We start from the raw sequence: 23045 nt of genomic DNA on the forward strand, positions 1-23045 counted from the left end.
GGAAAATTAAAATAGGAAGATGCACGGACCTGGATGTTGTGTGGCAAAGTCCAAAAAGTCCATAAGAAGCACCGGTCTGTGCACTCCAGAAGGCTGCTGACTCTCAAGTGGAGAAGAAACTTGCAATATACTGGAAAATAAGAACAGCGCCACTCTAAGTGCAATAAATTCAGTACTTTATTTGACATCTAATAATGCTGGGTACTCACAAGATAGAGCGATTAAAAAACATGGTGGATGTGTGTAAAAGATCCATTATTCCAGTGCCTGGGTGAGGGGGGGCTGATGTGCTCCAAACAAGTCCGTCCGACTGCGGGAGTAAGCAGTATCCGGACCCCGAGGACACCTGCAACGCCTCCGGCGGCGGACTTCCGGGTTGGGCGTGGAACGTGGGCGTGATGACGTAGGCGACGCGTTGTAGGAGCATGCGCTCCTTCCTCAGGCCTCTAAACCCGCCATCTTGGAGAAGGGCATTATATAGGGGAGGAGTGCTCGGCTGCCGCAGGGTCCTAAGAGGAGTCCAATGCAGCAAATACCCTCACTGAGGACACCTGGACGGCAGTTCGAGCCTTAGAGCTAAGTGGGTAATGTTGAGTGTATACACAGAGTATACATAAATGGATAAAAGTGGTCATATACTGCAAACAACAGGATTACTAAAGGAAGAAAATGACAGACATGGTAAATTAAAACCCAATATGTCTGGAACCGATCCTAATGGCAGCAAAAAATAATAATAATAAAAAAAAAAAAAAAAATTAAAAATATAGAATATATAATATATAAAATAAAATAAAAAATATATATATAAATGGATGATGAAAAGCTGGATACAAAATTAAAAATAAACATACAAATAATAATAATAATAATAAAAATGAAAAAAACGAAAAAAAGTTTTTCTCGTTTTTTTCATTTTTATTATTATTATTATTTGTATGTTTATTTTTATTTTTAATTTTGTATCCAGCTTTTCATCATCCATTTATATATATTTTTTTATTATTATATTATTATTAATTATTTTTTTATTTTTTTTATTATTTATTTTTATTTTTTATTTTTCATTTTTTATTTTATATATTATATATTTTTTAAATTTTTTTTATTATTATTTTTTGCTGCCATTAGGATCGGTTCCAGACATATTAGGTTTTAATTTACCATGTCTGTCATTTTCTTTCTCTAGTAATCCTGTTTGCAGTATATGACCACTTTTATCCATTTATGTATACTCTGTGTATACACTCAACATTACCCACTTAGCTCTAAGGCTCGAACTGCCGTCCAGGTGTCCTCAGTGAGGGTATTTGCTGCATTGGACTCCTCTTAGGACCCTGCGGCAGCCGAGCACTCCTCCCCTATATAATTCCCTTCTCCAAGATGGCAGGTTTAGAGGCCTGAGGAAGGAGCGCATGCTCCGACAACGCGTCGCCTACGTCATCACGCCCACGTTCCACGCCCAACCCGGAAGTCCGCCGCCGGAGGCGTTGCAGGTGTCCTCGGGGTCCGGATACTGCTTACTCCCGCAGTCGGACGGACTTGTTTGGAGCACATCAGCCCCCCCTCACCCAGGCACTGGAATAATGGATCTTTTACACACATTAACCATGTTTTTTAATCGCTCTATCTTGTGAGTACCCAGCATTATTAGATGTCAAATAAAGTACTGAATTTATTGCACTTAGAGTGGCGCTGTTCTTATTTTCCACTATTACAGCAAGATGAATCCCATGATGTTTACCTTCTGCCTTGTTTGCTCCATAACCTCTGCTAGCAAACCCAAGCTGAAGGGTGCAATTTCCATAAGGAGGAAGTAAACTTCCATCTTTAGGTTTTACCTATAGGTAAGCCTATATTAAGGCTTACCTATAGGTAGTGTAAATATCTCCTAAACATGCACCGTTTAGGAGATATTTACTGACCTAGCAGCCAGTTTCATCACTCGCGCATTCTGAGCCGTGAACCCGGAAGGAAGACCGGGTTGAGATGGACGCTGCCTCAAGTGATGGCATCGCATCGGCGGAATGCTTCGTTTTCAGGCAAGTTTAACATAATGTGCTACTATGTGATGCATACTAGCACGTTATGCCTTTGCCTTGCAGGAAAAAAAAAAAAAAATTGCAGCGGTTTACAACCGCTTTAACTATTGGTTATGCATATTTTTGTTTGTACTCATGTTGATTCTGCTTTGAACAATGGTCTTTTCTATGATAACATCATATCTCATCTTTTTCTGTTTTCAAGTTTACAAATACTTAAAAAAAAAAAAAAAAACATAACTTGACCTGAAAAGGAAGATCCAGAAGATGGTTAGGGATTGTCCTCAAAGAGCTCAATTCAACTTTCGACTGATTGCCATAGTCCACAAAAAACACCTAGAGGAAAATTAAACAAAATTACCCAAAAGTACATTAAGTGAAGAGGTAGAGAGTATTACCAACAATTTACAAAGATTCAAAACACTTGTATGTGAGCACAATTCTTCTAGGAAACTGTGAAAGAATTCCTGGGTAAGATAAAGAAAAAATGAAAAAAAAAAAAGCAACCGTATTATATTCTGAGGAAGGGGTACAGAACCCAAAACATGTAAATAGAGGCAGGTGACCCTTCAGTCAAAGCCAATAGTGGATATTTTTCAAAGTTTCTTATATACAGACTTGCAGTATAACTTGCAATACTCCCCCCCTCAGGCCGCCCAGAAGAGGGCAGATTGCTCCTTTGACATTGGATCTATAACTGGCTCTAACCACAACATTGTGATATGCTGAACCCCACTATGCAAATACAATATTGCTTCTTTTCATTTGCTGTCTTAATGAATGGTCCTCCAGTGCGTTTTGGCTTTTATTTAATTGTTGAATCTTATTCTCAGCAATGTAAAGCTGCTAGGATTGATACAAGGGTGAGTTCTGACAATTCTTGGTGAGCACATTCATTTTTACTACTTTAGGAAACTGCGGTGGTAAGTGCTGGGAATCCTGTGCAATAGAAGGGTTTTTTTTTTATCTTAATGCTTACAATGCATTAAGGTAAAAAAAAAAAAATCTTAAGACTTTAGAACCACTTTAATGCCAGAAAACTCTGGAATTTACCTTTTTCATAACGGTTATTGGAAAATATTTTCATGGATTAAAACATTTACTCAAGAATTCAATTAAGGATCATTGCTACAACAGCCAGACACTTGAAATTTCAAGAGCACATGCACATCAGCGTTTTAGTGGCTGTAAAATGGAAAATTCTGGCTTTTTCCAGGAATAGGAACCCCCGGGTGCAGTGTACAGGTGGCCATAAAAATGAAATATTCTGTGCATGTAGGAATACACTGGTATTTGTGTAAAACCACAAAAAGTCTTGGTTCAGGGAATAAGTCTATAGGTTATACACATTTGTATGGGAGAACCGTAGTATACCAGAAAATATGCAAGGGGTTGTCCTCGGCCAAAAAACCCCCTGTAGGGGGGAGGTGCCACATCCCGGGAGAACAAGAAAACAAAGAGAAAGGGTTCCCCTAAGGGGTTGGGACTTTTAAGGCACTCAGTACAGTAGAAGAAAGATATATATGTAGAATGTTTAAACAAGTAACATAATTTTATTGATAACAATAGAAAGTCTAAAAACAACGAATGTTGTACAAATGCATGGATATAGGCAGGCAGATAGCAAAATGCAACAGCTACAGAAACGTGCAATAAATTCACAGTCAAATTCGCAACGCGTTTTGAAGCTATTCGCTTCTTCTTCAGGGGTAATATAAAATATTGCACATAGATTTCTACAATGAAAACAACATAGAGACATGTTAGAGGCATTTAAATATATTATACAACTTTGTAGAATCTTAAAAGAAAAAGAATAAAAATTCTGGGTAAATACATACTTGCATAGTCTCTGACTGTGTTAAAATAGTTCTGCTTGCACAGATTAAAACCAATTAGGCAGAATCAGCGCTTCTCTGTGTGTCTCCGGTGCAGTATAGATGGTAAGCAGGTCCCTAACAGGTCAAAAAGACTCAGAGATCACCTTGGGAAGGAAGGATGGGGGTGGTCGCAAAACCACCTTATCCTTGTGAAGTATCAAGTAAGGGGAGCGGCAAGACAACGCTGCCAGCTCCGACACTCTGCGAGCCGAAGTGATCGCCACTAGAAAAGCAACCTTTTTCGACAGCAGAGGCAACGATATCTCCCTGATGTTTTCAAAGGGAGCATGCTGCAACGCGGACAGAACCAAGTTCAAGTCCCACGGAGGTAAGGGCTCCTTCCTGGGAGGAGCCAAATATCGCACACCTTGAAAGAAGGTGAGCACCAAGGAATGAGACACCACAGGGCGTTGGAAAAGGACAGCCAGTACGGACACCTGGCCCTTTATCGTGGCCAGCGCCAGGCGCTGATCCACTCCAGACTGGAGGAAAGCCAAAACTCTCGATACCGAGTAAGAACGAGGGGAGAACCCCCTGGACTCACACCAGGTGAAATAGGCTTTCCAGGTACGGTAATAGATCTTACCAGAATAAGATTTCCTAGCCTTGATCAGGGTAGGGATAACCTCAGGGGATAGACCCTTGTCCTTCAAGACCTGGGTCTCAACAGCCAGGCCGTTAAAGCCAGCGACTGTAAAGCAGGATGGAAGATCGGACCTTGAGACAGGAGATCTTCCCGCAGAGGCAGGCGCCACGAAGGTGCCACTGCCAGGTGAACAACGTCGGCGTACCAGGACCTGCGTGGCCAGTCCAGTGCCACCAGAATCACCATGTGCGGTTCCGAGGCCAATCTGCACAGGAACCGGGATAACAACTGAATCGGAGGAAAGGCGTACATCAGACGATACTGATGCCATGGGGCCACCTACGCATCCGAGGCGTCTGCCAACGGATCACGCGTTCTTGCCACGAACCCTTCCACCTTTTGATTTAGCCGAGATGCAAACAGATCCACATCTGGGGATCCCCACCTCGCACACAGCATCTGAAAGACCTCCGGGTGTAGGGACCATTCCCCCTGGTCCAGGGTCTGGCGGCTCAGATAGTCGGCCTGCCAATTTTCCACACCCGGAATGTGAACTGCCGAGATCGCCGGGACATGAATCTCGGCCCAAGACAGAATGCCGGACACCTCCCGGGCCGCACGAGCACTCTTGGTGCCCCCTTGGTGGTTGATGTAAGCCACCGCGGTAGCATTGTCCGTCTGTACGCGAACAGGCAAGCCCTGGAGACGTTCCGACCACTGGAGGAGACAGTTTTATCGCTCGTAGTTCCAGCACATTTATCGGGAGGGAGGACTCCTCCTCCGCCCAAGTGCCCTGGGCAGACAGGTTGCCCAGGATTCCACCCCAGCCCGACAGGCTGGCATCCGTGGTAACCACTGTCCACACCAACGGACGGAAGGACTTGCCTTCCGCCACCGACGGGGACTGGATCCACCATAGAAGAGCCAATCTGGTCTGGCGACTCAGGGAGACATCCAGATCCAAGGACTGAGGAAGTCTGTCCCACCTGGCCAGGAACTCAGTCTGGAGAGCCCGCGTGTGGAACTGAGCAAAGGGGATCGCCTCAAAGGCCGACACCATCAACCCCAGGCCCCGCATGCAGGTCCTGAGTGACGAGGACGGATTGTCCCTGAGGGACCTGAGTTCGTCCCGCAAAGTCCGGAGCTTGTCCTCCGGCAAGAACACCTTTGCCTGAGCAGAGTCCAGAACCATTCCCAGATAGGGAATGGCGAAGCGATGAAGACAACGCCGATTTTTGAACGTTGATGGTCCATCCGAACTCCTGGAGCGTCTGTACCGTGATGGACAGATCGCGCACAAGGTCCTGACTGGCACGCAATCTCAGAAGCAGATCGTCCAGGTAACCCAGGACCGCAATGCCTATAGCGAGACCGAAAGGTAACGCCACAAACTGGTAGTGGTCCTCTGCGATAGCAAACCGAAGGTACCGCTGATGACCCTCGAAGATGGGGATGTGCGGGTACGCATCCTTCAGATCTATCAAAGCCAGGAATTCTCCTGGGCTCAAGGAAGCCACCACCGAACGGAGGGACTCCATTCTAAATTTCCGAACACGCACAAAGCGGTTCAGTGCTTTCAGGTCCAGAATAGGACGCACTTTGCCCTCCTTCCTGGGCACAGTGAAAAGATTTGAATAAAACCCCCGAAACCTGTCCCGATGAGGTATCGGGACAATCACTCCCTGAGCAAGCAGGTCCTGCACCGCCTGATGCAAGTCCTGCAGACGCCCCGGAAGCAGATGGAGATTGGAGGGAAAAAATCTGTCCGCCGGCCGGGAAAGGAATTCGATCTTGTAACCTGATCGAATGATTTCCTGAACCCACCTGTCCAATATCCGGAACAGCCAAGGGTGGAGGAAACCGCGCAGACGTCCCCCACCCCGGAAACGGGTGAGGGCGCCCCTTCAGGCAGAGGCGGATTGTCCCTCAGAGCCAGCATTGCCGGCCTTCTGCTTACCCGCCCAGGGCTTCTTCTGGTTGCCCTGGGCCTTGAAGGGCTTGCCCTTGGATTGGTTCCGAAAGGCACGAAAGGACCCCTGAGTGGATCTAGGCACAGAACCCTGCTTGCCTCGGAAAGACTTGTTCTTCGGGTTCTGGGGCAGCATGGTGCTCTTGCCCCCCGTGACGCCCTTCACCAGGGTATCCAAAGCCTCGCCAAAAAGGCGAGAGCCAGCATAGGGGAAATCAGCAACTGTTTTCCGTGAGGACTGGTCGGCCGACCAGCTCTTCAGCCATATCAGTTGCCGGTTAAGTACTGCGACACTAGAGAGGCGAGCCACCAAGGGGGCCTCATTCAAGGCTGCATCACACAAATACATGACTCCTTGGTGGATGTGATCCACCATTTCCAGCCGGGCAGGCGGAACACCATCAGACACGAGATTGCTCCTAAGAAACTTAGTCCAATCAGCCACCGCCTGAGCCACCAGAACGGACGCGAAAATGGGTTTGAGCAACGAACGCGCCACCGTATAGGAATGGCGGGCAAGGGACTCCAACCTCCGGTCCGTGGGATCCTGGAAAAAAGGGGTATCCTCCATAGGAACCAAGGTAGCCTTGTTCAACACGGCCACAGTGTGATCCACCTGTGGAGGCACACACCATCGTGATTCCGTAGCCGGCGCAAAAGGATAAAGCAATTTGAACCGACTAGGTACCAGGAATGGACGTTTTAACGTGCGCCACACTTCATTAACAGTGTAATGAAATTCCGCTGGGCAGGGAAAAACCTGCGCAGACTCGCGGGTCCTGTGCGTCCCAAATGAGGACACAACGCCCGGAGGACTGGGCTCATCCTCCAAATGTAAGGTTTCTTTTACAGAAACAATCAACTCATCCATGGTCGCCCGTTCTTCAGGTGACCCTGGGGAGGATGTATCAACACCCTCCAGTTCAGCCTCCCCCTGAGAAGGGCACGCTCGCAGCAGCAGCAGCCAAATCCCCATCTGAATCAGAAGAGAGACAACCTGGGCCTCTTTCTCGCAGCCCGTTCAGCCATCAGCATTTCCATATTTGCTACCAAGGTTGCTACTACAGCAGCCAGATCAGGTCGCAGCGGGGCCACCCCACTAAAGCTAGAGGAAACTTGCTTTCCTGAGAATTCCTGGCTCAAGTTATCAGAACAAACTACAGTGCAAAAAACAGTGTACTGTCCCCTTTAAGAGCGCTGCGTGTGCGCAGACCACCGCTACTGTCACAGCTCTGAAAGACCCCCAAAGGAGAAAAGAAACTGAGCCAGAAGCGATATACAGAGGGAGAATGAGAGCGATAACCTGCAGAGCCCGCAGAGCGTTGCTGCCAGTGTCCTTGCTGCTGATGGAAAAAGGAAGTGCTGCTAGGGAGGGCTGGACTATAAGCCAGACCCCGGGAAATGGCTGCCCCATAGGAATGCATTGGAGACTACGCCAAAATGGCCGCCGACAAGCGGTCGGACCGATCGTTCCACCGCCCACAAAATGGCGGCGGATGGCGCCAAAATGACATGTATAATCGCCCCAGAGGAGCTATACACGTGTGCCCACAGTATATGGCGGACCGTGCGAAATTGCCCCGCAGCGGTCGCCGCACAAGCACAGACGGCACCCCCAAACATGCACCTAAGGTGACACAGGGACAGGGACCCCCGGCAAACATACAGATCTGCACAAGCGAACCCCGCAGGAATCGCACAGGGAATCACACAGGCACAGACATGGGGACACACAGCAACACAGACTGCCACCCCAGACAGAGGCTCCACACAGAAAAGTACCTACCTGTACCAGATGGCGTGGGGGAGCCTCTATGCACGGATAAACCTCTGTCCTCATCTGACAGGGAGTGCCGTGAGCCAGGGACATGACGCTGCAGCATCGCAGACGAGTCCTGTGAGGTAGCCACCTCACGGCTGCATCCCTGCAGCGAACAGGGATGGGTCGTTCGTAATGCCAGGGCGAACCATAGCTGAACGCTCGATGGCGGGCTGGGGGTTCATCTGACCCTCAGTGCCCTGGAAAACCAGAGCGGTCAGTCCGAATCCCAGCACCGCATGATCTATCTTCATCCGAAGAGAAGACAAACACTAGAGCGGACAAAATAAACAGCTAGTAAAGTAAGAGAAAAAAATGACATTTTCAAAGAAAATCAAATAAAAGATTAGGAAGGCTGAGACTGAAGCCCCAGCACAAGGTAGCCTGACTATTCCTGACGCTAGGCAGATTAAAACTGAGTTGGGAGTGGTGATGCAGGGAGGGTATTGACCGGATGGGACAGCCCCCATGGGTGTGTATATGCTAATGCCTTTTGTCTTTTGACTAAGTCTATATGCCTAGCTATTCCTATGGATAGGAAGACAATACCCAATAGTGATGACTTAGAGGAGGCGGCGACTGTCGGAGGACGTAAGAGAAAAACGCACAGACATAGGGGACACCACAGACACAGAGGACTGCCGACCCCAGACAGAGGCCCCACACAGAGTGTACTTACCTGTACCAGATGGCGTGGGGTGCCTCACATTGAACGGAAAACCGCCCACCCTCAGATGGCAGGGGAGTGCCCCCAGCCAAAAACGCAGGACACCAGGAGAGCACGGACGAACTGTGCATGTGTCCGGTGAAGTAGCCACCTCACAAGGCTGCATCCCTAAGGACAGGGATGGGTCGTTTGTGAGGCCAGGGCGAACACATAGCCTGCGAAATGCTTGATGGCGGGCTGGGATTCCATCTGATCCTCCTTTCCTGGATAACCAGGACGACCAGTCCGATTCCCGACTCCGCAAACTCCATCTTCATCCGAAGATCCGACTAACTAAAAGCTGACAAAATAAACAGCTAGTAATGCAAAGAAAAAAAGACATTTTTAGAAAATAAAATCATAAAATAGAAGAAGAAGAAGGCTGAGACTGTAGCCCCAGCACAGGGAAGCCTGACTACTCCTGAACTAGGCAGAAGACAAACTGAGTTGGGGTGGCCATTGCAGGGGGGGTATTGGACCAGTGGGACAGCCCACATGGGTGTGTCTATGGAAATGCTTTTGTTTTAACAAGTCTTTTGCCTAGCTAGGGAAGTCAATACCCCATTGGTGAAGACTGTATGAGTGGGCGGCGACTGTAGGACATAAGAGAAAAAATTATTTAAAAATGGAACCCGCCAGCAGACTAAGGACATGGTTTACTGGAACCATGTCCTGTGGTCTGATGAGACCAAGATAAAATTATTTGGTTCAGATGGTGTCAAGCGTATGGTGGCAACCAGGTGAGAACAAAGACAAGTGTGTCTTGCCTACAGTCAAGCATGGTGGTGGGAGTGTCATGGTCTGGGGCTGCATTAGTGCTTCCGGCACTGGGGAGCTACAGTTCATTGAGGGAACCATGAATACCAACATGTACTAAAAACATACTGAAGCAGAGCATGATCCCTGACCTTTCGGAGACTGGGCCGCAGGGCAGTATTCCAACATGATAACGACCCCAAACACACATCCAAGACGACCACTGCCTTGCTAAAGAAACTAAGGGTAAAGGTGATGGACTGGCCAAGCAGGTCTCCAGACCTAAAACCTATTGAGCATCTGTGGGCATCCTCAAATGGAAGGTGGAGGAGCGTAAGTGTTATACCTGAAGGATTTCACATGTACTGTCACTTTAAGGTTGGCTCCACCCAGGAGTGATGACAAGGGTCAATGTCCATTCCGGCCAGCCCTTCTTCCTCCAGCCCCGAGGCCCTGTGTGCCCGTCCTCAACGACCCTGTCGCCCTCCTGACCGGTTTGAACTGCAAGACCAGTTACGAGACTATCGACGGGCCCGCCGAAAGTGATCTGCTGCCATTTTCTCCCCGTAGTGTCCCTGGAAGTTGTTCTCACATCCGGACACAGGAAGAAGCCATGTAAATCTCCTGAGTTGGAGGACTGTATTGGACAATTATTAGTTACTGTTTTATGCCTGTTCTCGTTTTGTTGTGTTTTTTTTTTTTTTTTTTTTAGGGATAGATGGATGGAAGGAGTTATACCTGAAGGATTTCACATGTGCAGTCACTTTAAGGCTGGCTCCACCCAGGAGTGATGACAAGGGTCAAGGGGCAGAGTGGCCATCTTGGACACATGTAAGAGATGCATTGATATACAGAGCTGTCCTGTAATGCATGTTGTAGTGTACAGTGAGTCCAGAATAAACATCCGTTGTTCCAGACCAGAGTCCTGTGTCTCTCACAACATGGAGAATATAACAGTGGGACGAGGATGGGATTTACAAGGTTACTATCCGTGTGAGAAAAGAAAGAACGAAAAAAAAATAACTCTGGATTGTCAGCTGGATACAAACACCCACAGAGCCCAGCAGGAAAATGTCATTGATCGGGACATTAAGTGAATTTGATGGAGAATAGACAACCTGGAGTTCCTGGATTGAAAGACTGGAACAGTATTTCTGTGCAAATGTCATCCCAGACGACAGGCAAGTAGCAGTATTTCTGACAGTGGTTGGTGCTAGGACATATGGCACTCTTCGGGATCTCCTTTTCCCTGAAAAACCAGCAACTAAGACTTTGGCAGGGAGCCTGGCACTGTTAGGAAATCACTTCCAGCCTAAACCACTAGAGATTGCAGAAAGATTCCGGTTCTATCAGCGGCAGCAACAGCCAGGTGAAGATATTAAGGCTTATGTGCTCGCCCTTTGCAGACTAGCCTCAACCTGTTCTTTTGGGGAGTACTTACCGACTGCACTGAGGGATAAGTTTGTCATGGGACTAAATAGTGAGTCTAGCCAAAAGAGACTGTTGACAGAGAAAGATCTTACCCTTACAAAGGCAATTGAGATAGCTTCAGTGATGGAAATGGCTGTGAAAGATACAGAGGCACTGAACCCCCAGAGCAGAAAGGAAGAGGTTAAAGAGGAAGTTTTCAGAACAGCAGTCAAGCAGCTAACTGTAAATAAGGGAATTTTTGTAAAATCTTACCTGTAAAATTCCTTTCTCTGAGTCCTCCGACAGTCGCCGCCTCCTCTAAGTCATCACAATTGGGTATTGTCCACCTATCCGTAGGAATAGCTAGGCATATAGACTTAGTCAAAAGACAAAAGGCATTAGCATGTACACACCCACGGGGGCTGTCCCATCTGGTCAATACCCCCCCTGCATCACCACTCCCAATTCAGTTTGGTAGCATAGCAGTAGGTAATAAGAACCCCAAAAGAGGGGCGGAGGCGGCGACTGTCGGAGGACTCAGAGAAAGGAATTTTACAGGTAAGATTTTACAAAAATTCAGTTTTCTCTTACGTCCTCCGACAGTCGCCGCCTCCTCTAAGTCATCACAATTGGGATGTCCCAAAGCAGTATAGACATGAGGGGTGGGAGACGCAACCGTAGAAAAGGCAACGCAGTACCCACATCAGAGAAAAGAATCTTACACGCACTGTAAGAACCAACTGGGCAACAACAAAACAATGCTCAACAGGAGCAACAGCCCAGGAAAGCAAATGCCAACAGCCAGGGACCCAGGAAAAAAACCAAGGGTCCATCATGGCACAGCTGCACTGAGAAATTTGCGGCCAAAGGAAGCATCAGCTGATGCCAGAACGTCTACTTTGTAGAACTTGGAAAAAGTGTGCACCGACGACCAAGTAGCCGCCTTGCACACCTGGGCCACCGAGGCCCGATGCCAATAGGCCCAGGAAGTACTCAAAGACCTGGTAGAGTGCGCCTTAACAGGGAAGGGCGGAACCCGTTCCTTCAAGGCGTAAGCCTGCTCAATGGTCTGTCTGATCCATTTGGCAATAGTTGCTGCGGATGCAGCCATGCCCTTCCGAGGTCCCTCAGGAAGGACAAAGAGGGAATCCGTCTTCCGAAAGGATTCCGTAGACTTCAGGTAAACCCTGATCGCCCTAACAACATCCAAGGAATGCAAGGCAATCTCCTTCGGATGTTTAGGCTTCGTACAAAGCGAAGGCAGGACAATGTCCTCATTAAGGTGATAAGCAGAGATCACCTTGGGAAGGAAGGATGGGGGTGGGCGCAAAACCACCTTATCCCTGTGAATTATCAAGTAAGGGGAACGGCAAGACAACGCCGCCAGTTCTGATACTCTACGAGAAGAAGTGATCGCCACAAGAAAAGCAACCTTTTTTCGACAGCAGAGACAACGATATCTCCCTGATATTTTCGAAGGGAGAACGCTGCAAAGCGGACAGGACCAAATTCAAGTCCCATGGAGGTAAAGGCTCCTTTCTAGGAGGAGCCAAATGTCGCACACCTTGAATGAAGGTGCGCACCAAGGAATGAGACGCCACAGGGCGTTGGAAAAGGACCGCCAGTGCTGACACCTGGCCCTTTATTGTGGCCAGCGCCAGGCGCTGATCCACTCCAGACTGGAGGAAAGCCAAGATCCTCGACACAGTAAGAACGAGGAGAAAACCCCCTGGACTCACACCAGGTGAAGTAGGCCTTCCAGGTACGGTAATAAATCTTACCAGAGGAAGATTTCCTAGCCTTGATCAGGGTAGGAATAACCTCAGGAGATAGACCCTTGTCCTTCAAGACCTGGGTCTCAACAGCCAAGCCGTTAAAGCCAGCGACCGTAAAGCAGGGTGGAAGATCGGACCTTGAGATAGAAGATCTTCCCGCAGAGGCAGGCGCCACGAAGGTGCCACTGCCATGTGAACAACGTCGGCGTACCAGGACCGGCGAGGCCAGTCCGGTGCCACCAGAATCACAATGTGCGGTTCCGAGGCCAATCTGCGAAGGAACCGGGATAGTAACTGAATCGGAGGAAAGGCGTACATCAGACGATACTGATGCCAAGGGGCCACCAACGCATCCGAGGCGTCCGCCAACGGATCGCGCGTTCTTGCCACGATGCTTTCCACCTTTCGGTTTAGCCGGGAAGCGAACAGATCCACATCTGGGGATCCCCACTTCGCACACAGCATCTGAAAGACCTCCGGGTGTAGGGACCATTCCCCCTGGTCTAGGGTCTGGCGGCTCAGATAGTCGGCCTGCCAATTGTCCACACCCGGAATGTGAACTGCCGAGATCGCCAGGACATGAGTCTCGGCCCAAGACAGAATGTCGGTCACCTCCCGGGCCGCTCGAGCACTCCTGGTGCCCCCTTGGTGGTTGATGTAAGCCACCGCGGTAGCATTGTCCGTCTGTATTTCCAAAAGCACATGACTCACCAGACAGCAGCAGTCTGGGTCATTATATATATCATCTGAAGAGGGCCCTATCCTACATTTGAATTATTGGATATGGAAAGATTGGGAGACAAGGATTTCGGGCACTTGAATTTTCATAAAATTGCTTTTTATTAAACAAACATTTTAAAAACATTTAATGATACAAGCAGATGAAAGAAATCTACATTGAACATGAGACCAGAAAACGGTCAGCAGTATCAGATGTGATTTTGCATGAGGTGCTGGACCTTCATATAGTATAGGAATAGTTATGTACAGAACAAGTTGTATTATGCATACATCCAATGTAATATACTTCAAAGCAGACAAAAGCTGCCGGCAGACACCTCGATGCTGAGGGTGCCAGTCAGCAGAGTCGGCCGAAGTTTACAGTAAATATATAGTATACATTACTCATGACAGTTTGCTCAACATGTTTCGCCTTCTCGGTGAAAGCTTCGTCTGGAGCTTAGTAATTGTTTTGTCTGTGTGAAAACATAAGTAATTTTAAGGAAACAGAATGTATTGTCTACTACATATTCCATAAATGAGAATAATGCATTTTATATGTGATATACAATGTCAATGTAAAAGAAAAAACATTCCACACATATGATATTATTGTTCTAGCCATCAGGGGGAAGGGGGCTCGATGGGTAGGCAAGAGGATAGCCATTGGGACACATGTGGGGACACACACCGTATGAAATAGATAACACTAATTTTTTAGGCATCAGTATATATACATGATGAAGAAAACATATCTGTATAGGATATGAACATACCTGTACAGTGTATATTCTGAACTTTTTTGGGTACTGTAACGAGGAGGACTGAAAGACGGTCACTGAGCTCATAAATGGGGGAGCCGATGTTCACAAGGAGTGTAAATACAAACGCTCCTGTGTATTTGTATCTAAGTTGGATATAGAAAGTGCGCTAATTATAATATATCAAACCATTATCGGTAGAAAATAGTCACACCCGGTGCATGTTGATACACAGATAGGTGAGGATAGAATTGTTTGTATATAAAAGAGGGAAGAAACCCATTGCAGAAAGATGCATGGACATATACCAAACACAGGGAAGGGGCTTCTACTTTATGTCATCATATACCGCAATAGTTAGAGGTTTTTTGGTTTTTATGAGACAAGTTCCAAAGGAGTAATTGCCTAGATATAGGTTGCTTGTATGGTCCCAAGTTTCCATACAAGCAAACAAATAGGATACATTGATTCCCTCATATGAGGTGCAACATTATTCAGCCTTGAATGTATAGTGGGTCAGAAGAATTACTTCTAATATCGCATTACTTTCAATAAGCCCAGCAGTGGTAGTCCATGCATGTTTCAAGATAATTGGAAAATCACCAATAGTTATATACGAGTGTATTGGGGGCTCACTAATGATTACACATGCTCACCGATCCTGCAGAGTACTTTGTTAAGATAGAGGTAAATAAAACCTGCCTTGAAAGTGGCAGACACTGTTGAATTGAAAAAGGATTAAAGACAGAGTTGTAAGTAAAATGGTGTGCATAATCTAAAAGGTAGCGGAGATGTAAGTTTGTCGGCTTACCCTGTTGAGCCAAATTCCGTCATAAATGTCCTCCCCGGATGGGGAACCGCCGCCATACTCGGACGCTTGTATGGCGTCCTTTTATGGCGTGGGTCCCGGGCGGTTCGTCAGATCGACGTCGCCACCCCGGCCACACCCCCCGGAAATGACGATGCGGCGTAGGCGGAAGTGACTCCGCTACGGCCACTCGTAACGCTCCGAGAGGTCAGGTCAGACTCTCAGAGCTGACAAGCTCCAGAAAGTCTGATCTGGTGCCACAGGAAACAATGCTCCTGGGAGCGGAAGTCCACTGTGGCTTACCAGGCCGCACATATATCACCGGATTGGCTGAAACCTCTAGCGTCCCACAGCGCCCCCAGAGGTTACTAGCATGGCACACTTAGATACAAAGCATCTGCAAACACATAATGACAACAAAAATACATTAGTCTGAGTAGTAATTACAGAAAAAAAAAAAAAAAAAAAATATGTATACATCAATAGTTAACAGAGAGTGATAAAAACCAAGAATATAATAATGCATTATATTCTAAAAAAAGAATAAACAGAATATGTTAATAAGGGAGAAAAAAGATAAAGAAAGAATGGTGTATCTAGCACCCAGGCAATTTGGTGCTTAAGAAATGGAAGAGTTAGAGCCGTTAGGCCCAAAAAAAAAAAAAAAATTGAAGACACTACCCTCAATAGTTTTTAAACATATGAAGAGCTGAGTTTGGAAATTATGATTCTCATACATATCAAAGAGGCATAAGGTCAGCACATGGACATTCATTGGGTTTCATATGATGCAATAGTAAATCGTTTAATGATTGGTGAAAGATAGTAAGGGGTAAAAAGACACAAAAAAGGGGGGGGGGGGGGGGCCCGGGGCTAAAAAAGAAAAAGAAAAAGAGACAGAAACAGGGGGTGGAAAGATGGTCACGCCAGACAAGCCGACACCCATCCCACCCTCCACAGATGACAAGTAGTAACGACGGCGGAAAAGGGGTTTTTTCTTGAATCATTGAAAAATGCATAATTTACAAGAATGACTTATAAGATTGGGTTTCATTCAAACCCGGTCTAACGGTGGCATTGAGACGTTCAATCCAGATGGTTTCCCTCTGGAGAATTCTTTTGTCCCAATTGCCACCTCGTGGGTCCTGGGGAATCACATCCAGGACATAAAAGCGTGCTTTTTTTGGGTTGAATCTGTGGTAGAGGTCTAGGTGCCCGCTCACGGGCGTGACCATCTTTCCTCCCTCTGATATGTATATATGGTCATTTATCCTCTGACGGAGCTCTCTAATTGTTTTCCCAACATAGAACATGCCACATGTACAGTGCATGAGATACACCAGCCCACGAGTGTCACAGTTGGCACGAAAGGTAGGGGAGAAATCTTCCCCATTAGGTAGAACAAAATGGGAACCCTCCTTAACCCATGGACACATGGCACAACCACGGCATCTATACGTACCCCTATTGGTTGTTTTGGAATTTTTTATGGGTTGGTAGTGGCTAGCTGTTAATTGATCTCGTAATGATCTAGTACGTTTAAATACGATTTGTGGGTATGGTCCCACATATTTACTCGTGATTGGATCATGACTGAGTAAATGCCAGTGTCGTTCAAGAATGGTTCGGAGTATATTTTGGTGGCTTGAAAACTTCGTTATGAGTTTCACCGTGGGTAGTGTATCTCGATCTTTAACTCTAAAGATCAGACTATTCCGATCTTGTGAGAAGGCTCTATTGTATGCTGTACGTAAAAGGCGTTTACTGTATCCACGGGCTCTTAAGCGTTCACGTAGTGAGTTGGCTTGAGTTTTAAAATCTCTATCGGTTGTGCAGTTACGCCGAAGGCGTGCGTATTGGGCATAGGGAATACTGCGTATTAGTGCCGCTGGATGGGCACTTGACGCATGCAATATTACATTACCCGATGTTGGTTTACGGTAAAGGTTCGTGGTCAGTTGGCCATTTTCATGCTTCAATACCGTTAGATCAAGGAAGTTAACTTTTGAAACGTCTACAGTACATGTGAATTTTAAATTGAAATTATTAATGTTTAACGCCTGAACAAAATCATCAAATAGCTGTCTAGAACCTGTCCAAACTACAAACACATAGTCTATGTAACGATACCAAACCGCCACATGTGTAAAAAACTTTGATAGAGTCTCATCTGATGTAATGTGTCGTTCCCACCCCCCCAGGTACAAATTGGCGTAGGCCGGGGCACAACAGGTGCCCATGGCCACGCCTTGCACCTGGAGGTAGTGGGACCCATTAAAAGTAAACCAGTTGTGCTGCAGGATGAACAGGAGTAATTTCAAAAGGAATTCACAGAAAGGCCATGTATGGTGGTTCTGTTCATAGAGGAAGGTGCGTACTATCCCGACGCCCTGCTCGTGAGGGATGCTCGAGTATAGAGCCTCTACATCCAAAGTCACGAGCAGGGCGTCGGGAGGGACGACCATATCCTCAATCATTTTTAAAAATTCAAGTGTATCCTTGACGTAGGATGGTAAACGAACAACATGGGGTAATAAGAAAAAGTCTATCAGACGGCTAGCATTTTCCGTTAAGCTTCCAATGCCTGATATAATAGGTCTTCCTGGGGGCGTGGTCAGGTTTTTATGAGTTTTAGGGAGGGAATAAAATGTAGCTTGTCTAGGGAACTTATTGTTCAGATAGTCGTAACAATCCTTATCAATTAACGCTGATTGATAGGCACATCCAATTATGTCCAAGTATTGAGCCTGATATCTCTTCGTAGCTAGCAAGGAAATCTTTTTGTACCAATTCTTGTTTGTAAGAATATCTGTACACATTTTTTCATACCCTGCCCGGGTCATTAGTACAAGGTTACCACCCTTGTCCGAGGGCTTGATAACAAGGTCTGTGTGGTTTTTCAATCTATTTATTGTTTGTATTTGTTGTTTGGATAAGTTGTTTTGTGTAGATGGAAGTTCACAGTTTTTTATTTCTCCTATTACCGATGTTAGGAAGGCCCAAATATTTGAATTTATGGTTAAATCTGGAAAACTCTTTGATTTAGGTTTAAAGGGAGTTTGTCTCTCGTTATGAGAGGTGCTAGGTGGAGGTTGGCTGGAGGATTGGGATTCCGAGGGATCCCCTTCCTCCAATAGCAGGATTAGGTCTCGTAAAGCACGGAATTCTTGCATTGTGTAGTTTTTTATTTTTTCAGAGATTTCTTTATCTTGTGCAGTTCGTTTACGTTCAGGATCATAGATATGTTTGTATGTTAGATTCCTAGCAAACATATAAATGTCTTTTATTGTGTCATATTTGTCCAACGAAGCTGATGGACAGAAGGTAAGGCCCAGTTCTAACACTTCCACCTCTTGTGAGGATAGTTGATAGGGAGTGAGGTTGATAATAGAAAATTTTAAGTGGGTAGATTGAGTGTCGTGTTCAATTGAAAATTTGAAGTTTGTGCCTGTGATGCTGAAAAGTGAGAGTCCAAGGTCGTTTGTCTTTGTGTACCTACATAAGGTGTGGTGGTTGATAGTGTATTAGTCAGTGGGGCAAGCGAACTTGCTCCTAGGGATGAAGTGTGAGGGTTGGGTGGTCCAACAGGTGAAGGAGTGATGAGGTTAGTAGTGGATGGCTCTAGCATTTGTATAGCTTGAAGGGCCAAACCACCAAGATATGGATCTTGGGTGTCCAGGGCCTCATGTGTTGTGATATTGTTTAGTTTGGATGTGGGTCCAACAGGACCAGATCCAGATATAGGGGGCTGGAACTTGGACCCTTCATCCGGTCGTTTTTTAGAGCGTGGTGTGTACGTACCATTCTCTTGTGGACCACGCTTTCGTGTGGTTGGGTCAGTTTTAGGTCTTGTATCCTGATTAGATCTTGCCGATACCTTAGATCGGTCAGATTGCATGGAAATTGAAGATGAATCCGATTCCCAATCGGTTTCTTTATGTCCTGAGTTAGATGGATGGCCACGAGGGCCACGTGGATAGCGAGATCGTCTAGGACCATTAGGTCCTGGCCATCGATACGCATATCCTTCCGTAAAAGCCATTTTGTCTTTAAGAAATTTAGTTTGTTTTTTACATATAATCTCTTTATTTAATTTGATTCCATAGTCCTTTACCTCTTTCCACCTAGATTCATACTGTGTATGTTTTTTTAAGCCTTCATGTTTAGTATATAAGGAGGAAAGTTCCGCATCTAAAGTGGCCAAGTCAAGTCTATACTGGGACACCAAAAGCTGACATAGATCTGTACTGCATTTTGTTAGGATGCGTTCCCAAAGTGTCTTAAATTCATTTGATACATTGTCAAATGACGGGAAAAGGTGGATGCGTAAGCCCATAGGGCATACATTCGCTTGAATATATTTTATAAAGAATTCAATGTGCCAGTATAGGTTTGACTTTCTTTTGATTAATTTTTTAACTGTGCCTATATATTGATTTAGGCTAATATCATCTTTGGCTGGGATATTGCATGAGGACTCGATCTCACTCATGAGGCCCGTCCAAGCATTACCCACAAACTCCATGATGTCCTAGGTATTGTCTCTTATCCAATTTGCACATCGATTGCTTATAGTCCGTATATCTATATATTTGGTATTACCAAACACATCAAAGAAGGGGGGGAAGAAAAAGGGACAGGGAGAAACATAACAAAAAGGGGAAAAAACCAACCAAGAACCCAATATACAACTTCCAATGAAAGAGGGCCAATGACCCAAAAGGGGATAATTAATTGAAAAGTGTTGTTGCGAGGGGTGTCTTCAATCCTTCCATATCATGATAATGTATTTATGTAAACATATATCAAGTTGATATTAGTTAATCAATCCATTATAGTAATATTGCTGCTTGCCATTATCCCAAATGGCTGGTGCTTCCACCTTAAATGTCAAAATTTCCAAAAGCACATGACTCACCAGACAGCAGCAGTCTGGGTCATTATATATATCATCTGAAGAGGGCCCTATCCTACATTTGAATTATTGGATATGGAAAGATTGGGAGACAAGGATTTCGGGCACTTGAATTTTCATAAAATTGCTTTTTATTAAACAAACATTTTAAAAACATTTAATGATACAAGCAGATGAAAGAAATCTACATTGAACATGAGACCAGAAAACGGTCAGCAGTATCAGATGTGATTTTGCATGAGGTGCTGGACCTTCATATAGTATAGGAATAGTTATGTACAGAACAAGTTGTATTATGCATACATCCAATGTAATATACTTCAAAGCAGACAAAAGCTGCCGGCAGACACCTCGATGCTGAGGGTGCCAGTCAGCAGAGTCGGCCGAAGTTTACAGTAAATATATAGTATACATTACTCATGACAGTTTGCTCAACATGTTTCGCCTTCTCGGTGAAAGCTTCGTCTGGAGCTTAGTAATTGTTTTGTCTGTGTGAAAACATAAGTAATTTTAAGGAAACAGAATGTATTGTCTACTACATATTCCATAAATGAGAATAATGCATTTTATATGTGATATACAATGTCAATGTAAAAGAAAAAACATTCCACACATATGATATTATTGTTCTAGCCATCAGGGGGAAGGGGGCTCGATGGGTAGGCAAGAGGATAGCCATTGGGACACATGTGGGGACACACACCGTATGAAATAGATAACACTAATTTTTTAGGCATCAGTATATATACATGATGAAGAAAACATATCTGTATAGGATATGAACATACCTGTACAGTGTATATTCTGAACTTTTTTGGGTACTGTAACGAGGAGGACTGAAAGACGGTCACTGAGCTCATAAATGGGGGAGCCGATGTTCACAAGGAGTGTAAATACAAACGCTCCTGTGTATTTGTATCTAAGTTGGATATAGAAAGTGCGCTAATTATAATATATCAAACCATTATCGGTAGAAAATAGTCACACCCGGTGCATGTTGATACACAGATCGGTGAGGATAGAATTGTTTGTATATAAAAGAGGGAAGAAACCCATTGCAGAAAGATGCATGGACATATACCAAACACAGGGAAGGGGCTTCTACTTTATGTCATCATATACCGCAATAGTTAGAGGTTTTTTGGTTTTTATGAGACAAGTTCCAAAGGAGTAATTGCCTAGATATAGGTTGCTTGTATGGTCCCAAGTTTCCATACAAGCAAACAAATAGGATACATTGATTCCCTCATATGAGGTGCAACATTATTCAGCCTTGAATGTATAGTGGGTCAGAAGAATTACTTCTAATATCGCATTACTTTCAATAAGCCCAGCAGTGGTAGTCCATGCATGTTTCAAGATAATTGGAAAATCACCAATAGTTATATACGAGTGTATTGGGGGCTCACTAATGATTACACATGCTCACCGATCCTGCAGAGTACTTTGTTAAGATAGAGGTAAATAAAACCTGCCTTGAAAGTGGCAGACACTGTTGAATTGAAAAAGGATTAAAGACAGAGTTGTAAGTAAAATGGTGTGCATAATCTAAAAGGTAGCGGAGATGTAAGTTTGTCGGCTTACCCTGTTGAGCCAAATTCCGTCATAAATGTCCTCCCCGGATGGGGAACCGCCGCCATACTCGGACGCTTGTATGGCGTCCTTTTATGGCGTGGGTCCCGGGCGGTTCGTCAGATCGACGTCGCCACCCCGGCCACACCCCCCGGAAATGACGATGCGGCGTAGGCGGAAGTGACTCCGCTACGGCCACTCGTAACGCTCCGAGAGGTCAGGTCAGACTCTCAGAGCTGACAAGCTCCAGAAAGTCTGATCTGGTGCCACAGGAAACAATGCTCCTGGGAGCGGAAGTCCACTGTGGCTTACCAGGCCGCACATATATCACCGGATTGGCTGAAACCTCTAGCGTCCCACAGCGCCCCCAGAGGTTACTAGCATGGCACACTTAGATACAAAGCATCTGCAAACACATAATGACAACAAAAATACATTAGTCTGAGTAGTAATTACAGAAAAAAAAAAAAAAAAAAAATATGTATACATCAATAGTTAACAGAGAGTGATAAAAACCAAGAATATAATAATGCATTATATTCTAAAAAAAGAATAAACAGAATATGTTAATAAGGGAGAAAAAAGATAAAGAAAGAATGGTGTATCTAGCACCCAGGCAATTTGGTGCTTAAGAAATGGAAGAGTTAGAGCCGTTAGGCCCAAAAAAAAAAAAAAAATTGAAGACACTACCCTCAATAGTTTTTAAACATATGAAGAGCTGAGTTTGGAAATTATGATTCTCATACATATCAAAGAGGCATAAGGTCAGCACATGGACATTCATTGGGTTTCATATGATGCAATAGTAAATCGTTTAATGATTGGTGAAAGATAGTAAGGGGTAAAAAGACACAAAAAAGGGGGGGGGGGGGGGCCCGGGGCTAAAAAAGAAAAAGAAAAAGAGACAGAAACAGGGGGTGGAAAGATGGTCACGCCAGACAAGCCGACACCCATCCCACCCTCCACAGATGACAAGTAGTAACGACGGCGGAAAAGGGGTTTTTTCTTGAATCATTGAAAAATGCATAATTTACAAGAATGACTTATAAGATTGGGTTTCATTCAAACCCGGTCTAACGGTGGCATTGAGACGTTCAATCCAGATGGTTTCCCTCTGGAGAATTCTTTTGTCCCAATTGCCACCTCGTGGGTCCTGGGGAATCACATCCAGGACATAAAAGCGTGCTTTTTTTGGGTTGAATCTGTGGTAGAGGTCTAGGTGCCCGCTCACGGGCGTGACCATCTTTCCTCCCTCTGATATGTATATATGGTCATTTATCCTCTGACGGAGCTCTCTAATTGTTTTCCCAACATAGAACATGCCAC

At 45.4% G+C, this 23045-nt stretch overlaps 1 protein-coding gene across 1 annotated transcript in view; it reads right to left on the reverse strand.

Moving 5' to 3' along the window:
* Positions 1-23045, reverse strand: part of TDRD9 (tudor domain containing 9) — a 789496-nt gene that overhangs the window by 162278 nt on the left and 604173 nt on the right. Inside the window, exon 25 of the mRNA XM_082275596.1 lies at positions 2289-2378. Within this exon, the coding sequence (XP_082131722.1) occupies positions 2289-2378 (90 nt within the window). The remainder of the gene's footprint in view (positions 1-2288; positions 2379-23045) is intronic.

This window comes from Pelophylax lessonae (assembly GCF_965119305.1).
Source record: "Pelophylax lessonae genome assembly, chromosome: 13".
Classification (NCBI taxonomy): Eukaryota; Metazoa; Chordata; class Amphibia; order Anura; family Ranidae; genus Pelophylax; species Pelophylax lessonae.